Here is a 15,277-nt window from a genome sequence, read left to right as displayed (position 1 = left end):
AAAAATATGAAGACAAAATGCTCAGAAGAAGCTAATAAAATGTGATCAACAGCAGTGGTGTAATAGGACCAGATGGATGGAAAAGAAACAGAGTTCTCATGTTTAATAAGTGAGCATCTACCAAAAGGGCTAAGCTCAACAATATCAGAGGGAGCCAGAGCTAACTGTAGAAAACACAGCAGGGTGCTTTGACTATTAAACACTTTCAAATACGGTCACCAAAAAACATCAACACCCACACAACCTCCAGGACAGCTCCATTCACACCTGAGAGAGGAGGACGAGGAGGAGAGACGAAGAAAGAGAGACAAAGCAGTGCAGGCAAGGGAGGAAGTGAGACGGAGATGCACAAGAGAATAAAATGAGATAACCAGAGAGAGGAGTCATTACAGCAATACTGAGCTTTCCACTGTACACCTGCCCACAGGCTGTATTAGTGCTACTATGAGGCAAAGGCACAGTGGATGTGATGCTGCCTCAAGAGAAACACATATCCAAACACACACACACAAATAATAAGACACACAATGGAACTAATAAGAAAAATACAAAAATGCAATGTCTCACTTCTATACACAAAAACCTTATAGCCAGCAATAACAGTGACATCTCCTGCACCTTAACAAAGCTTGGTGTTATTGAGTCCCACGGGCACACTTACAGCACGCTGTTATTAAGAACTACAAGGCTGAGATGATGGTGGAGGAGATAGAACAAATGGTCCATTTGTATCAGAGCTTCATACACTCATGGGGCCTTTTGCTAAAGCTACCGCTATCTGGAGCTCAAACGTTACCGTCATCCAGTGGCTCATAGATACATGATTTCCTCCTTTGGCACCAGGTACACACACATACACACATCTTCATACACAGTGACACGTGCGTCTGTGCACACGGAGACAAACATTTACACACATTTGCATGTAAATCTGTACACATGCGCTCAAGTCATTTCAATTCTCCGTCTCTGTGGACGTAGGCCAAAAGTAGCAGGGGCTTAAACTTTTTTTTCTTTTTCCCCCCCAAAGTTACAGCAAAGTGTGCGTGCCGAAATTTGATAGTGTTAGTGAAGGAAGATATTAGCATGAGCTCAAATATGCATCTATATTGTGTGTGTACAGCCTGTGTGATTGTGGTTGCATCTGAGTGTGTAAATGGGAACGGGGCATGCCTGGCTGTAATCCCCAAAGCACGGGTGTGTGCCTGTGCGCTTAGTCGGCGTGAGAGAGTGTGTGTTAGTGTATTTGTGTGTTTGTGTGTGACCAGCAAGATGGTAGACAGCGTAAGCCCCAGCCTTCACAGCTTAAGCCCCCCTCACTTTTCTCCCCCATAAGGCAAACAGTGGATAGACCACAAGGCTTAGCTGGAGAAAGAGGAGGAGAGGACAATATATGGAAACTAATTCAATTTCAGCCCCTTTTCCCTGCTCCCCAATCTGCAAATACCACTGAGGGCTGATGTAAGGAAATGGAAATCTTGACTTATATACTCTACACTATGAAGAATCTGTAGATTGGAACCCTATGGCTGCGTAGCTATGCACTTGAACGGCGGGCTTCCAGTTAAATGCTTTAACTCTGTGGAGGTTCAAGTTCAGCCTCTCGATCTGTTTCTGCTCCCCCCTCACCCGTCACCATCTCGGTTTTCCTGTCTATTACTTAATGCGCTTTCCAAACTTGTAAATGAAGGAGAATGGTTATCCTTCTTATTCTCCAGAGATGGACTGTTTCTACTGAGTTTCCATCACTGCAGCCAAAGGCAAACCTTTTTTTTGGACAATAACATTCTTCACTTAATTTAAGTGTTTTCAGTTATTGCATTTGTAGCACCTTTGGTCCTGACTTTTAGGTTAAAGAGACATCACATCGCTCTAGGTCCGGTAGGAGTTGCACCAGGAATTTACTCACAAAAAGGAGTGGGTGTGGTTTAATTTGAACATGTGACACTTTAATATCAATGCACAACAATAATAACATTGACAGCTTAGCTGTACTTTTATTTACCAAATAAGGCGTCACAAAAATAAAAAAAACACAAAATCAGAGTCCATTGAAGTTGAGCTCTCCAACTCAAGAAAGTTCAGTTCTGAAAAAGGGATCCAATTGTGTGGATGTTCTGTATCAATGTCCATTCAAGTATGTCATCCTAAATCTCTACTACCCGGGTAGGTGAAGAGTGTGTGTGTCTTATCTGTTCTCAGAATGTGTGATTCAGATGATCTGGAGTCTCAAGGTAGGTTCTGTGGCTGGCCACACCACATCTCCAACTCTCTCTCTCTTTCAGAATCGCTGGGCTGGGCTCGCCATCTTAATCGTCTCTCTATCTCTCTGATAGTTGATCAGACTAGCACGAAACAAAAAAAAAACAACCTACACAGAAAGTGCAAAGTTGTAAGGATCTTCATCTGATTCTGTCTCAGTTTCTTATGAGATCTCAACATTTTCAGCTCTAGCTCTAGGCATGAAATATATTACCAAATATCAAGGAAATACATACACACACTAAAATGAATTACTATGAATTAGTTTAACCATAAATGTAACCAATTATTCATGAATTACCATCCACAACAGTGTCATTTTTAACAGATACATAACTTATGCATCCCTTTTAACTTCTATTTTACTTATATCATCAATTTATAGCTATTTTAATTAATCTCTCTAATATTTAACTCTTTTAACATCAGATGAATTACAATTTTTATGCTCAACTGTAATTTCTTGAATCAAATATCAAATATACCACACCTCAATGGCACTGTTACCCATTGCAGTGGCTATTAACACAAATGAGTAATTCAAATGGCATAAAAAGAAATGAAATGCACCTTTTCTTTGCAAAACATGAAAACTTAGCTTTAACTGAGCGATTAGCATGAGCTAAGCACAACGACCAATAAAGCAATTAGCAACTCGGGCTAGCGATTAGCATATCGCGGTCGCGATTAGCATTAGCATAAAGCTAGCAACCTTTTTTCAAGCAATAAACTACAATATAAAGTGCACGAAAGTCGTGGGGAAACATTTGAAAACATCGTATGACATCTATTAAGTAACTTAGACCAACTTAAACCGAGTTAATAGCACAATATATTCATCTTTTCCTCCAGCCAAGTAGCGAACAACCAGCTAACAGTTTGCTAACTCACCAGAGGTTCATCAAGCATGAATTCTCATAAAGGGGGGTTTATCCTCCTCGGCTCACAGCTTATCCGGACGAAGCCTGGATTTGCCTGTGACTACCGTCTCTGTCTGCGGACGTCTGTTTTAATTTAGCCGTGGCTCTCTGCTACTGTTTGTTACAGTTTGCTACTGTCTGCTTCGTGGTTTTAGAGGGAACTGCGTCACACACAGGTGCAGACTTCTTCACGCGATACCTGTCTTAGGCTCATGGGAAAACACTGCCCCCTACAGGAGATGAACTGAGTGTCTAAATGACATATACAGGGTTAGTGACCTGATTTTTTATGTGGGTTACACATTTTTAAAAGGAACAGACCAAATTGCAAGAGAGGAAAACGTGTGTGTTAGGTACTTTATGTGTTATTGTTACTTGTATTTATCTTAATCTTAAATCCTAATTCATATTAAGACAATCTTAATCTTGGCACTGAGTAGAGAGCATACCTCTGCCAAGGCCACAGTCTCCTTCTGAAACCTAATTTAAATCTGAGTTTTTATTTGGATCTGCACATGCTCAGATCAGTCCTCACAATGTTTAAGAAAGTGATATTTAAAAATTCTTGGATACATCTCCTGATCTTGATCGAATTTAATGCGTTCATACTTGGTCTCATGTCCCATCCTGCCACCTAATCCAGCTGACAAACAAATCATCTAAAAAACAAACAAAGGATGGTGTAGTAAAGTCCAGCTCTGAGTTTAGTGTAATGGTGCCTGTTTTTCCCACGGCTCAGGAACTCCCATTGATTTGCAGAGATAATAACCCACTTTATGAGTGTTTTCCCTCACGATGTCCGGTAGCATTCTTCAACCTATGTTATTCTCTCCCTGTCCTACAATCTCTCCCACCCCTAAAGGAGAAAACACTGCTTATGAATTTTCCTAGCATGTGCCATTTCTGTGTACCTTTGCTTCATTGGTTTTTAGGGTCACAGCATGATATGGGAAAGGGTCATGGGAGTTGGCTTGCGGGCTTGGCTACCTCCAGTTCCATTGTTTTACACTTAATGGAACTGGTGTCAGGAGGATCACACATGGGCTGTTCTCCTGTCAGGTTCTGTTGTGATGGTTACACTCGTCAACATTTAAGATGCCAAGTATATAAAAAAATTGATTTTACTCACCGAGACCTAGAATCTCAAAGATTTAACCGAGTAAGTTCTGATATTCACTGACCACCGAGGAACAGTAGTGATTTCCTACACTAAAATAAAATCAACACTGATAAAGGTTTTATCAATGCTTTCTCAATAAATGTACACAGGAATAAATAAAAATGCATACTCTGCACATACATTGTATAGAGGTAACTAAATATACACTATATTACACTATATTAGATTTGGTGGGACAAATCTAATAAAGTAATAGTAATAATTACAGGAATTTATTTGACAGAACTTAAAAGATATTGAAATTAGTGTTTTGCACCATTGCTTCACTTTAGAGGCTTGTGCATTTGGGAAATTCCACCTGTGTTGGTGGACCATTAAAACCTCCATAAAATTGTTACTGTCCTCAGCAGGCTAAAGTTAATCATCCAGAGATACTGTGCTATGTAATATTCCTACCAATGTTGCTGAAAAATAATTTAATTTAAAATAAATAAATGTGTTATTGACTTATTTTTGTACACAAACACAATATAGGGGTAAAAACAATATCCTGCTACCGGCTATGCCGACATGCACACTAATAAAATAGTTGCATCATTTTGTCAACAACATGTTTATCTTTTCAAACCTACAATGCGGTTTCAAAATATCAGTGCCCCCATGATAAGAGAGGTCGCACAGTTTATGGTTGTCAAAATAATCCAACAAACCTGATGGGGTATGAAAAAATTAGCGCCAAGGTTCAAAAACACTCGTGTATTTTAGTAGCTATGAACAACAACAACAATCAACAGCCCCACCCATTGTCAACTCCAGAACCCAGAGACATAACCTATTTCTTACGCTATACAAACACATGTATACAAACACACAATCCCAGTCACGGTAGAGATACAGATGGACAGAGATTGGCTATTGACTTTCTTCCCTTTAGAAGCTGACATAAATCTGCTGCACTGCTCTGCGCATTTTAATCGACAGCTTGTAAAGTTGCATTATTTACCTACTGAATGCCAGACAGAGAGGAGCAAACAAGCTATTACGCTATCTACGCTTACATCACATTACGTTTGACAGCACTTAGACTGTGTGGTGCTGAACAACTGCCGGGCAAACAAACAAGATGGAGGGAAGAAACACAGAAGCTCGAAGAGAAATAGAAATGAGAAAAATAAAAAAGGTAGAAAGAGAAAGAAAACTGCAAACTTACCTTATCACCGTGAGCTTTGACATAATATACTATAACTGATTGCCTCATGTAGGTGTTCCTCGCTGGTCTGTATTGCAGTGATGCCAACACTGTGTGACATTTTAAAAATTGCACCGTGCCATACAACCATGGCTTACAACACAGGGGTTTCATGTTGAAGGGGCTTGACATGTACATCAATCCCACAAATAGTGCAGAATAATAAAAAGTGAATGCTGGCTTAAGGTTAAAAGCTATAGCGTAGTAACTCTTGAGCTTTGAGTATACCCTGATGGCCTCATCATATTGAATACGGGAGCTGTCATTTTTATTGTCTGTAAGGTAGTTACCATGCTGTTTCAGCTGCTTTTGTGCTAAGTAAACTTGTAAAAAGCACTATGAAACTCTGGGGAGTAAATTTTTGTCAAAAATTTCCCCAGCAGCAGCAGAACCTGTTAAAGAACACACAGGCTCACACAAAGGCATGTGAGACAAGCACACAAACACAAACACACATCAGCGAAGACACACACACATGCAGCGATACTTGAGGTTCAGCTGAAGGGGAGGGGCAGGGAACCCAATCTATCAACGTTCAGTGCATTTAGAATAAAACAACGCGGATGAAAGCAAGAGCTGAAAGATGAATGGAAAAAGAGATGAGAAGGGAAAAGAGAGAAAGAAGGGGACTGGTCTTGCAACAGGGTTCAAAAATGGAGAAAAATGTAAATGTATGTTAACTTTGTTAAAACTGTGAAGGGGGGGAACAAATAAGAGAATAAGACAAATGAAAATTGAATGACAAGAATAATCCCACAAGCTGGCAGATGGGTAAATACAGATGGACACAACCATGAAATGAACAATCTGACTGGCTCAGACCCTCTTATACAGCAACGCAACACAATCACAACAGCCTGGAGGACGGGCTGTCAGCTGCAAGATTTCTTATTAATAGAAATATAGTTGTGAAGAAAGATAACTTGTTCAGGAAGTATTTTTCTCACTTTTAAATCCTATTTTAAGGTTTTTAAATTATATCCCTAATGTTACAAAATGGCAAAAACTACTTGGTGGAAGGATGAAACATGAGCCAAGAAATAACCAATTAATTTTTTGCACAGATCCCAACAAAGGGGCAGATCCAGGAGTTTTTTGACAATTTCACTGATTTCCCAAGGAACAATACATGGATCTGAAAGAGGTTATATGACTGGTGTGGATCTGGAAAAAAATCTGAATGTAGTGGATTTAAATGAGGTTTCATTGGTAGTAGACTTTTTTGCTGCTGTACAGTAAAACATTGGGCTACATCCTCTAAATAACACCAATGTGTAGCTGAGATAATGTAATGTGTCCTAAGCTATCAGGCTTCTTTGAATTCAATGGGACTGTTGTGCCTTGGTGGTGCTAAGATGGCTCAAAAACTTAAGACTCAGTTGATATTGCTATGGCAAAGCCTCCAGTACAAGTGTAAATCCGAGCTGAAGCTGAAGTGTACACTTCACAGTGTTTGATTTGGTTTCCACTTGCCATCAGCAACACACACACACAACAGATTTCATTGTTTGGAAGTGTCCATATTGTGCACTGAGGATTCATCCAAGAAAATTTCCATGATAGTCGAAGCAACTGAACCTCTCAAAGTGTTAGTCACCTGACACTGTCTCTAAAAAATCTACTGAACTGTGACTTCCATCACCCTCGAAGCTGGAAACAACCACCTCTAAATTTGCAACCAAGACCAAATCTGCTCCTTTTGTCCCTCCTCGCTCATACAGTCTCCCAGATGTCTCAGTCCATCTTGTATTCGCACAAATGTACACAGGAGGCCGTGACTGACAAGGTAAGGGATCGTGTGGAGTCCTGTGGGTGAAAGAGGGAAATTAACATATGTAAAGAACGGAGGTGCCAAGGTCTCTCTTTTCGTCTCCATATAAAGCAGTCGGTGCTACAGGGGACAAGATTAGCGCAGGAAGATATACACACACACACAAAACACAGACACACAAATGGACATGTGAATGCAGAACACACACAGGAGAACAAAAGGTTTAGTCGAGGGTGTGTGTGTGTGTGGGTGTGTGTGTGTGTGTTGGGGAAGACATCACTGTCTTTCGAGGTGTGTCGATAGAGTATGAGCCTGTATCTGAGTATGGCTCAGTCAGTGAAGATGGCAGCGGTGGTGTCGAGATCTGATTAGCACTGGGAGAGAAGCGGAGAAGGTTTTCCCATCAGGATCAGGTTTCAAACCTTTATCTTGTAGTGGTACTTTGACTTCTGCAAGAGCAATGGGCAGAAGTAGACCCTGTTGTCCGTTTGCATACGAGACTAAAGAAGATACGAACATTTCTTATTTTGTACATGTTAAAAAAGGGAGGGAGGCGAGTATTCTCTCTCAAGACTTATAAGTCTGCCACACTATGGCGAGCCACCCCATGGTATCTTTACTGGAAGAGGACAGATTACATATTGTTTTAAAATGTTATTTCCCTTATCGATACATCCTTAACATGATCTCAAGCACTCACTTCAATTGACCTCTCTATCTCATGAACATAGGAGAGGCCTGTTTTTCTTTACTTTGCTTTTTCCTTAGAGATAAGCAGTGACATGCTAAGACTATTTTTTTCAAAATATACAGCACATACGATCTATTTCTATGCTCCAACATCTCGGCCAGAGTTATATATGAGATTGATAAAAGTGTTGGAGCGTCTCTGCAGCTCTCGAAGCCTGCAAGTGGCAGTGATAAGTGGTCACATAGATTAGGGGTTCTTAAACAAAGGGTCAGGAATGGAAATTGCTCAAAAGGCTGCAGCTGGAGGATCCCTGTATGAAGTGGTGGGTTGTGTTATCAAAATCAAAATCTTGGCTCCCAGGGTGATGCTAAATGTATTCCATATGGTTTGGCTGTTTTTTGGATTTGAAGAAATAAAGAGGGCTCCTAGTGTCTGATTTGATGAAGATTTCTTAAAAGCCTCAACCACACTTCTCTAGAGTTTATAGTTATTTAATTGTAACTAGAGATATAGGTCAACTAAACTGACTGAACAGATCTTCCTGGGAAATCCTGAGGCGTTAATAGGCCAGGTGGGATATTATTGAGATCCAGAAGACAAGAAATGTTTCCACAGCAGTTGATGCTCCCACAAACTTTTTATTTATCTCCCAGGTGAGCAAACTCTCGTATTCTTAACACATATTGAGAAGGTCACGGAGTACAAGTATCTTGGAATTTTGATCCATGAGAAGGTAACTTTTAATACAATTCCTCGGTAGGAATAAATCATGTTTTTCTCTGCAGCGTGACGCTTATTGAGGAAACTTTCCTATCAGTCTTTGATTATGGTGACATTTTATACATGAATGCTTCAGCTGTGACTCTGAAGCCCTTGGATGCTGTTTATCACCCTGCGCTAAGATTTATTACCGGTGATAATTATAATACTCATCATTGTGAGCTGTATGCTAAGGTTGGGTGGCACTCCCTCTCTGTGGGGTGTGATAGACACTGAGTGTTATTTATTTGTATAGCCCCTTCCTTTTTTTTAATAACTCCCATTCATGACTTTGCTGCTGTCTTATAATGCAGGGCCCTTATCAAAAACTCTCAAATGATTAAATGACGACGCAGGTGCCGACTGCTATTACTGAGCTTCTTGCTGAGCACCTGCAACCTGGAATAACATGAGAAAAATCTTGTTTAGCACAAAAGCAGCTTACCTCATTTATTCTGAGAGCAATTAAAAGTTTTACTTTCATACTTATTTCACTTCCAGCTGTCATGATTCATTACATTTTTATCGTTTAATCATTCTTAAGGTTTTAATAATTTACAAATTTGTCTTTGTTATCATTACACAAAATACACTTTTATTAAAATGCATTATTTGTGTTTGTTGGTGACTTGGAGTTTAAGTTTATATTTTTCTCCTATAAATTATGATATTGTTAACAGCAGTATGTTGTTGCAAGTTAAAATACAGGTCAAATTCAAAATGAAATTAAATGACAGTGCCTTCAAACTAACTTTGTAGATTAAGGTCTTTTATTTATCTTTTCATTACCACTCACCTCTTTATTTGCATCATCTTTTCTTTTCATATTCTGGATGTACTTTACCTTCTACACTAACAATTTCTGCCCCTTTAGATGAGCTTGTTTAATGTGCACATACGACACAAGCCGTGTATGTGGCAGCTGTAAGTAGCTTTTGAAAAAAACAACACATGCGAACAAAAAGATTAATTAGCGCGGGTGTGTGTTATGATAGACAGAGGAAATCCGGATGGAAAGCTTTTAGAGATCTAACAAAATCTTTGGTGGCGTAACCATTATCCATCATCAATCATACGCTTCAGGTGTGAAAAACCAGCGGAAATGAAAAGCATAAATCTCATTAACGACGTGCATTAAAGAAACCAGGTGTTTAACAAGTATCTAGACTTTTTTTTGGATTCCAAGCAAAATGTTATTAAGCCAATTTGTCCTTGTTGTTTGACGAATAAGAGAAAGAAGTCTAGGAAGTTTTCCACAGAGATAATAGGGCTTTCAGTAAGATCATTACACCCCAAAAGCTCTATCCTCGCTTTTTCCATTTGTTTCCTCTGCCTCAAAAAATAATCTCTTAAACCATCTGCACTGGGAGTAAAATTACATGTTGCCTTGCTCTCTCTTTCTGTCATCTAAACCTGTCTTTATGTCTCTCTCTGTCTGTCCTCAAAGCTTCTATAAAAACACACAGGAAGCAAATGCTGGGAGGAAAAAAACAGAACACTCACAACCTAAGAGGCTTGTGGACATCTCAAATGCACTCAGAGAGGCCATTAATAAAAATAATTAGCACAGGAGATGGGCGGAAAAAAAAAACGGGGGCCGGCTTGGCAGATGTAAAATCTCATTTCTGTTATTTAATTTATCGGAGAGCGAAGCAGGAAATCCACCAATCATTTTGTTAGAGCACAGAGCTCCTGCAACAGGCATCTCTTTTCTGGAAGGACACACACGCACACACACGCACACACACGTATAAATGCACACAGACCCAATCATCAGCCGAAGAGGGCCAGAGGGGTCATTAGTGAAGGAAGAAGATCAGATGTCACCAATTCATCTTGGTCAAAAAGATTAGAGAGACACACAGAAAGAGGGGGATGTATAAGGGGCTGGTTGTGTGCATTCCAGGTTTAATGTACTATTGTGATCTCGGAGTCATTAATCAAACACAAGTGGACACACGCCCACGTAATGTTTCACATACACACACACAGATAAGGTTCAAGTTCAGAGAGGTCAAGGTAATTATTGTCACTGTAACTCACAGGCACTGGCAGCAAGTCTCCACTCTGCGGCAACACATGTGACATAATCACAACTTCCTTGGGGAAACCTTAGGCAAGCAATGCATGGCATTATTTTTTTTCCATATCTGCTGTCACTGCCGTACAACTAAAACAGAATAGTGGTTTATGAGAGGAAAAAGATGAAGGGCAATCTAGATTTCCCAAACTTTATATAAAGTCAGCTATGTCAGGAAAGTGGTAAATTGCTGACTGCGGTGTCTCTCTAAGTACAAAATGAAACTGCAGGAGTCTCTAACATCTGATTCAGACAGATATAATGATGCAGCTTGGAATGGATCTGATTGGGTCAGCATCATGTATGTCTGCGGAAAAACTGGATACCTCATTCCAAAATGCTGCCTGATTTAAGATAGTGGCTCACTGAGCATTCAGAGCTTCTGTGGGATTTCTCACAAGATACAGCTGTCACTTTGTATTCGCAATTTGAAAATTCCTTCGAACGTGGGGGAAAAAGTTCATATTCAAACTGTAATGACCTGATTGCACATTTAAATTTACTTGAAGGAATTGTAAGTCATTGGAACTTTGTTCCAACTTTGTTTTACACTAGAAACATCTCACAGTCCAGGGTTTCCTGAAGGATTTGTGACACAGGTTTGAGCTGTAGATAAAATTTAACCACATTTACCAAACACAGTAAAACAAGCGAGGTAGAAATCAAAATAGACGAATGAATATTGTGTTCAAAAAGATCAATATGTGGGTTTACAGCCAATATCATACATCAGTAACTATACAGGAAAGGCTGTAATACAGCATCATGCAACTCAATCTGTACATCAAAATATCAAACAATGCCTCAGTAGCCTTTTCAGGCCCACAACAACAGCTCCCGACCCAGCCTCTAAGCTCTCTAAGCTCTTCAGCAAATACCAGGGAACTAACAAGCCGAAGGCGTCTCTTATCTCAGTGGTACTTTTGTGCAAAGAGGATTTATTCAGACCATGATGAGTTAACGTGATACAAAAGCAAGAAAGACAGGAACAAAACATCACACTTGTCAAAAGTCAAATTAAACTTACTCTGATAATCAAACGCAAGCAAACACATCAGATCTCAGATCATTACAAAGGTCATTTGTTATTTGAAAAGATGACTGGATGAGAAATACGTGACCAACAAGGACTTGATATCTTTTCATATCGAGTATCACTTGAAATAATTGGAGACTCTAAAATAATATTTGGCTGCACAGCTGTGGGCTCTCATTTGTGAAACTCCCATGGTATGCACATGCACATGCACATGCACATGCACACACACACAAAATATGGCATTGCAACCACTACACAGAACATACTGCCAAACAAGGAATCAAATAGTTCATGCAAACAGTGCACTCCTGATGCCTCTGTACTGACGTACTCCAACTGTGTATTGAACTTCAGACTCAAATATTTTGCAAAACATATGGCAGAGCTGAATCAAAACAGAAGAGTGAGGTAGTGCACATAAAATAAAAATGAAATAAAAAGGGGAGACGTTGCTAAAGGCTGGAAAAGAAAACACCTTGATGTTTTCTGTCAGACAACACAAACGCCTCTAATCCATAAACACAGGCAAAAACATAAAAACCCTCCTGCCTTGTTCAGTAAAACATGTCCAAACTGCACCGAGGAGACATCCACCCAACAATGCTTGATTGTGTGCAAAACTTTTCAATAAGAGTTTTACTGTTTGCAAGTCTCATAAGGGGCGAATTGTAAAATCAAATGAGTCCTGAATTGCAGCAGTGGCTGTGGGTAATAATAGTAATCATTCTAATATCAGAGGTTGACTGCAACAAAGGGACAGTGATGGAAAGTATCCTACCGTGGTCTGTGATTTTACAGGACACGAGATAGAGCTCCTTCAGACTCCTCCCCTCCTTGGCGATGATTTCCACACACCTACAGAGACACACAGAGAAAGAGTGAATGTTTAAAGCGTCACCTGAGGCATCTGCGTCCAAATATATTGCTTTTCTCTTTTGCTTGGAGGCAACTTTGGAAAATGCCACAATGCATGCAGACGTACAGCAGCTCTCTATAACGCTTTCACTTACACAAACACACACACACAGTTGCACTTCTATCTCAGTGAGGACACTCATTGAAATAATACATTCCCTAGCCCCTTAGCCACACCCTAAGCATCCAAACTAAATGCCAAACCCTAACCTAAACCTAATTCTAACCCTAAAACCAAGTCTTTACCCTCAAACAGCCAAATAAAAAAGTGAGGACCAGTCAAAATGTCCTCACTCTGTAGGGTTTATAGATATAAGTACAGGAAAACACACACACACACACATGTTGAATTATTTCACAGTAAAGGTTAAAAAGTACAGCTGCAGGGTCATAAATGTTCACATATTCTGCCTCTGCTTCCTTTAACAGACATTAATAATTAAACACCTGATCGGATTAAAGGAGCATGCACAAACACAGCAGGAGTGCATGTGAGCGTTTGTGCACGTGCGTTCACGCACAGACACACACACACACAGCGAGCATGCTCACTTCAAAGACAGACCCTGTATCTGCATTCAGCCCAGTGCCTGAGCCCAAAGGACCCACGTTGTGTGTGTGTGTATATGTATGTGTAAATTGTGTGTGAAGTGTGAGTGTGTGTGTGTATAATGTGTATGCGTGTGTGTGTGTGTGTGAGTGAGAGAGTGAGAGTATACACTTGGGAGGGCCAGGGGGTAAGATCAGAGTATCTGTATCAAATGATTCTCTTTAAATGTCTCTAATGAGAGGAGTGTGTGGAACAACCAGATTTTGATCAACGCATTTGACCTATTAACCTTCAGGAGTAAATGTTTTGATCTCTATGCTGATGTTCTGTCGTGTATATTAATGAGATGGAAGAAAAAAAAAGTTCACGTGCACACATACTGTATGGCTCTCACGTTAAAAAAGTGATGTTGAGCTGTCTGCTGTCATTTAGCTTCACGTCAATGAATCGGGGAACAACATTGAGGTATTTGTGCTGCCAAAGACTCCGCTCACACGACGTGACTTGACAACTGAGGTTATTCTGAAATGCACTGCTCATATTCACTCGCTATCCGTTGGCTAATCTCACCGTAGATCAAGCGTGACGACTTGTTGGAGCTTCTTTTTTTTAACATGTTTCTTTTTTTTATACCTAACGGGAAACAAAATAGAGTCTGGGGAATTCAGCACTTTAAAAATTCAGAGCCTCTGGAACGCAGCATGATTTGAAAGCTGTTGTGTTTTTGCTTCAGGTTTTGTTTAAGGTGATACTTCATGGATGTCACTTGATGTGTGACATGTCGCACTGTGGGATCAACAAGGGAAGAACAGTAAGGATCTGTGTCATATTTCTAAAATCCAGTTTTTTTACAAGTGAAGCCAAAGCTGTTAAAATATGCACTGGTCTATCTGCTTTAGTTCACATGGTGACATTGTTCACCTTTTTTGTTAACGTACAGTCCTGTGAGCCTCTACATGTTACTGTTTCGTGCATTTCCTTTTTCACAACCTCTCCCTTGTTTATTTTTCCCTCTTTCCCCCGATCCTTCCTCCTAATTCCTTTTTTTATCCACTACTCGTTTTCTCTCTCCCGTGGCTCCCTCTATGAATTAGTTTAGAAAAACTCCACACTTAAACAAAAAAAAGACCTGTTGCAATTGGTCATTTCTGACCCAACCTTGTACTGTGGCCAACCTTAGATTAGATTCAGCAAAGCCGGCCGGATCACAGTTTCGTGCTGTGTGTCTTGAGGCTACGGCATTAGTGCTGCTAATGAACGAATGCACAAGGAAGAGACGGTATGAGGAAACAGATGAAAAGAAAGTAGCGACTCAGGGATGTAGCGATGAAGGCAGAGGCAGAGAGCATCCGCTGGGAGCTTGTTACACTGCGCCCGGGTCCCCAGGGTTAGAGAAAAAGCAATTAGATTAGACTTCAATGAATGAGGGAGGGAGTGAGGAGAGATGGAAAGTGACTACAGTGGGTCGAAATCTCTATACAGCAGATAGTGGTTGAACAAAGACAGAAGGGGGTACATCATGGGACACTGACAGGGGAAAATTGAGGAAAGGAATGGAATGGAGGTGAAACGAGAAGACGTAAAATGAGACAGCGGAGGAGATGAGGGCGGATGCAGCAGAGGTGTGGGATGTGATTGCTAAGACGTGGTTCGAGCCACATGAAAGGCCGTCAAGAGGCAACAAGCTCCCACCCACCTCCACCCAAACCCCACAAGGCTCAGCTGACATGAATTAGTGATCTGCTCGCTTTCAATAATGTACAGAGCATGTGACAAAAGGCCCGGTCGCACATGGTGCGAATACTAAACATTTAAACAGAGGCTACAGGAGATAATGTGGAGGAGAATGGCATTAGGATGCAGAGGGGAGAGCAAGTCAACAGGGTGGTAAGGTGCTGGAGCTGGTGCTGATTAGAAAAGG

The 15,277-nt window shown here is 40.4% G+C and overlaps 1 protein-coding gene across 2 annotated transcripts in view; it reads right to left on the bottom strand.

Moving 5' to 3' along the window:
• The window catches only part of fbxl17 (F-box and leucine-rich repeat protein 17), a 206,137-nt gene that overhangs the window by 54,365 nt on the left and 136,495 nt on the right, over window positions 1-15,277 (bottom strand). For both annotated transcript variants that reach the window (XM_069523559.1, XM_069523558.1), the window contains exon 9: window positions 12,670-12,746. In XM_069523559.1, coding sequence (XP_069379660.1) covers window positions 12,670-12,746 — 77 coding nt within the window. The remainder of the gene's footprint in view (window positions 1-12,669; window positions 12,747-15,277) is intronic.

This window comes from Paralichthys olivaceus, chromosome 4 (genome assembly GCF_024713975.1).
Source record: "Paralichthys olivaceus isolate ysfri-2021 chromosome 4, ASM2471397v2, whole genome shotgun sequence".
NCBI lineage: Eukaryota > Metazoa > Chordata > Actinopteri > Pleuronectiformes > Paralichthyidae > Paralichthys > Paralichthys olivaceus.
Note: the sequence above shows the minus strand (reverse complement) of the source record. Positions and strands in the feature narration are given on the sequence as shown.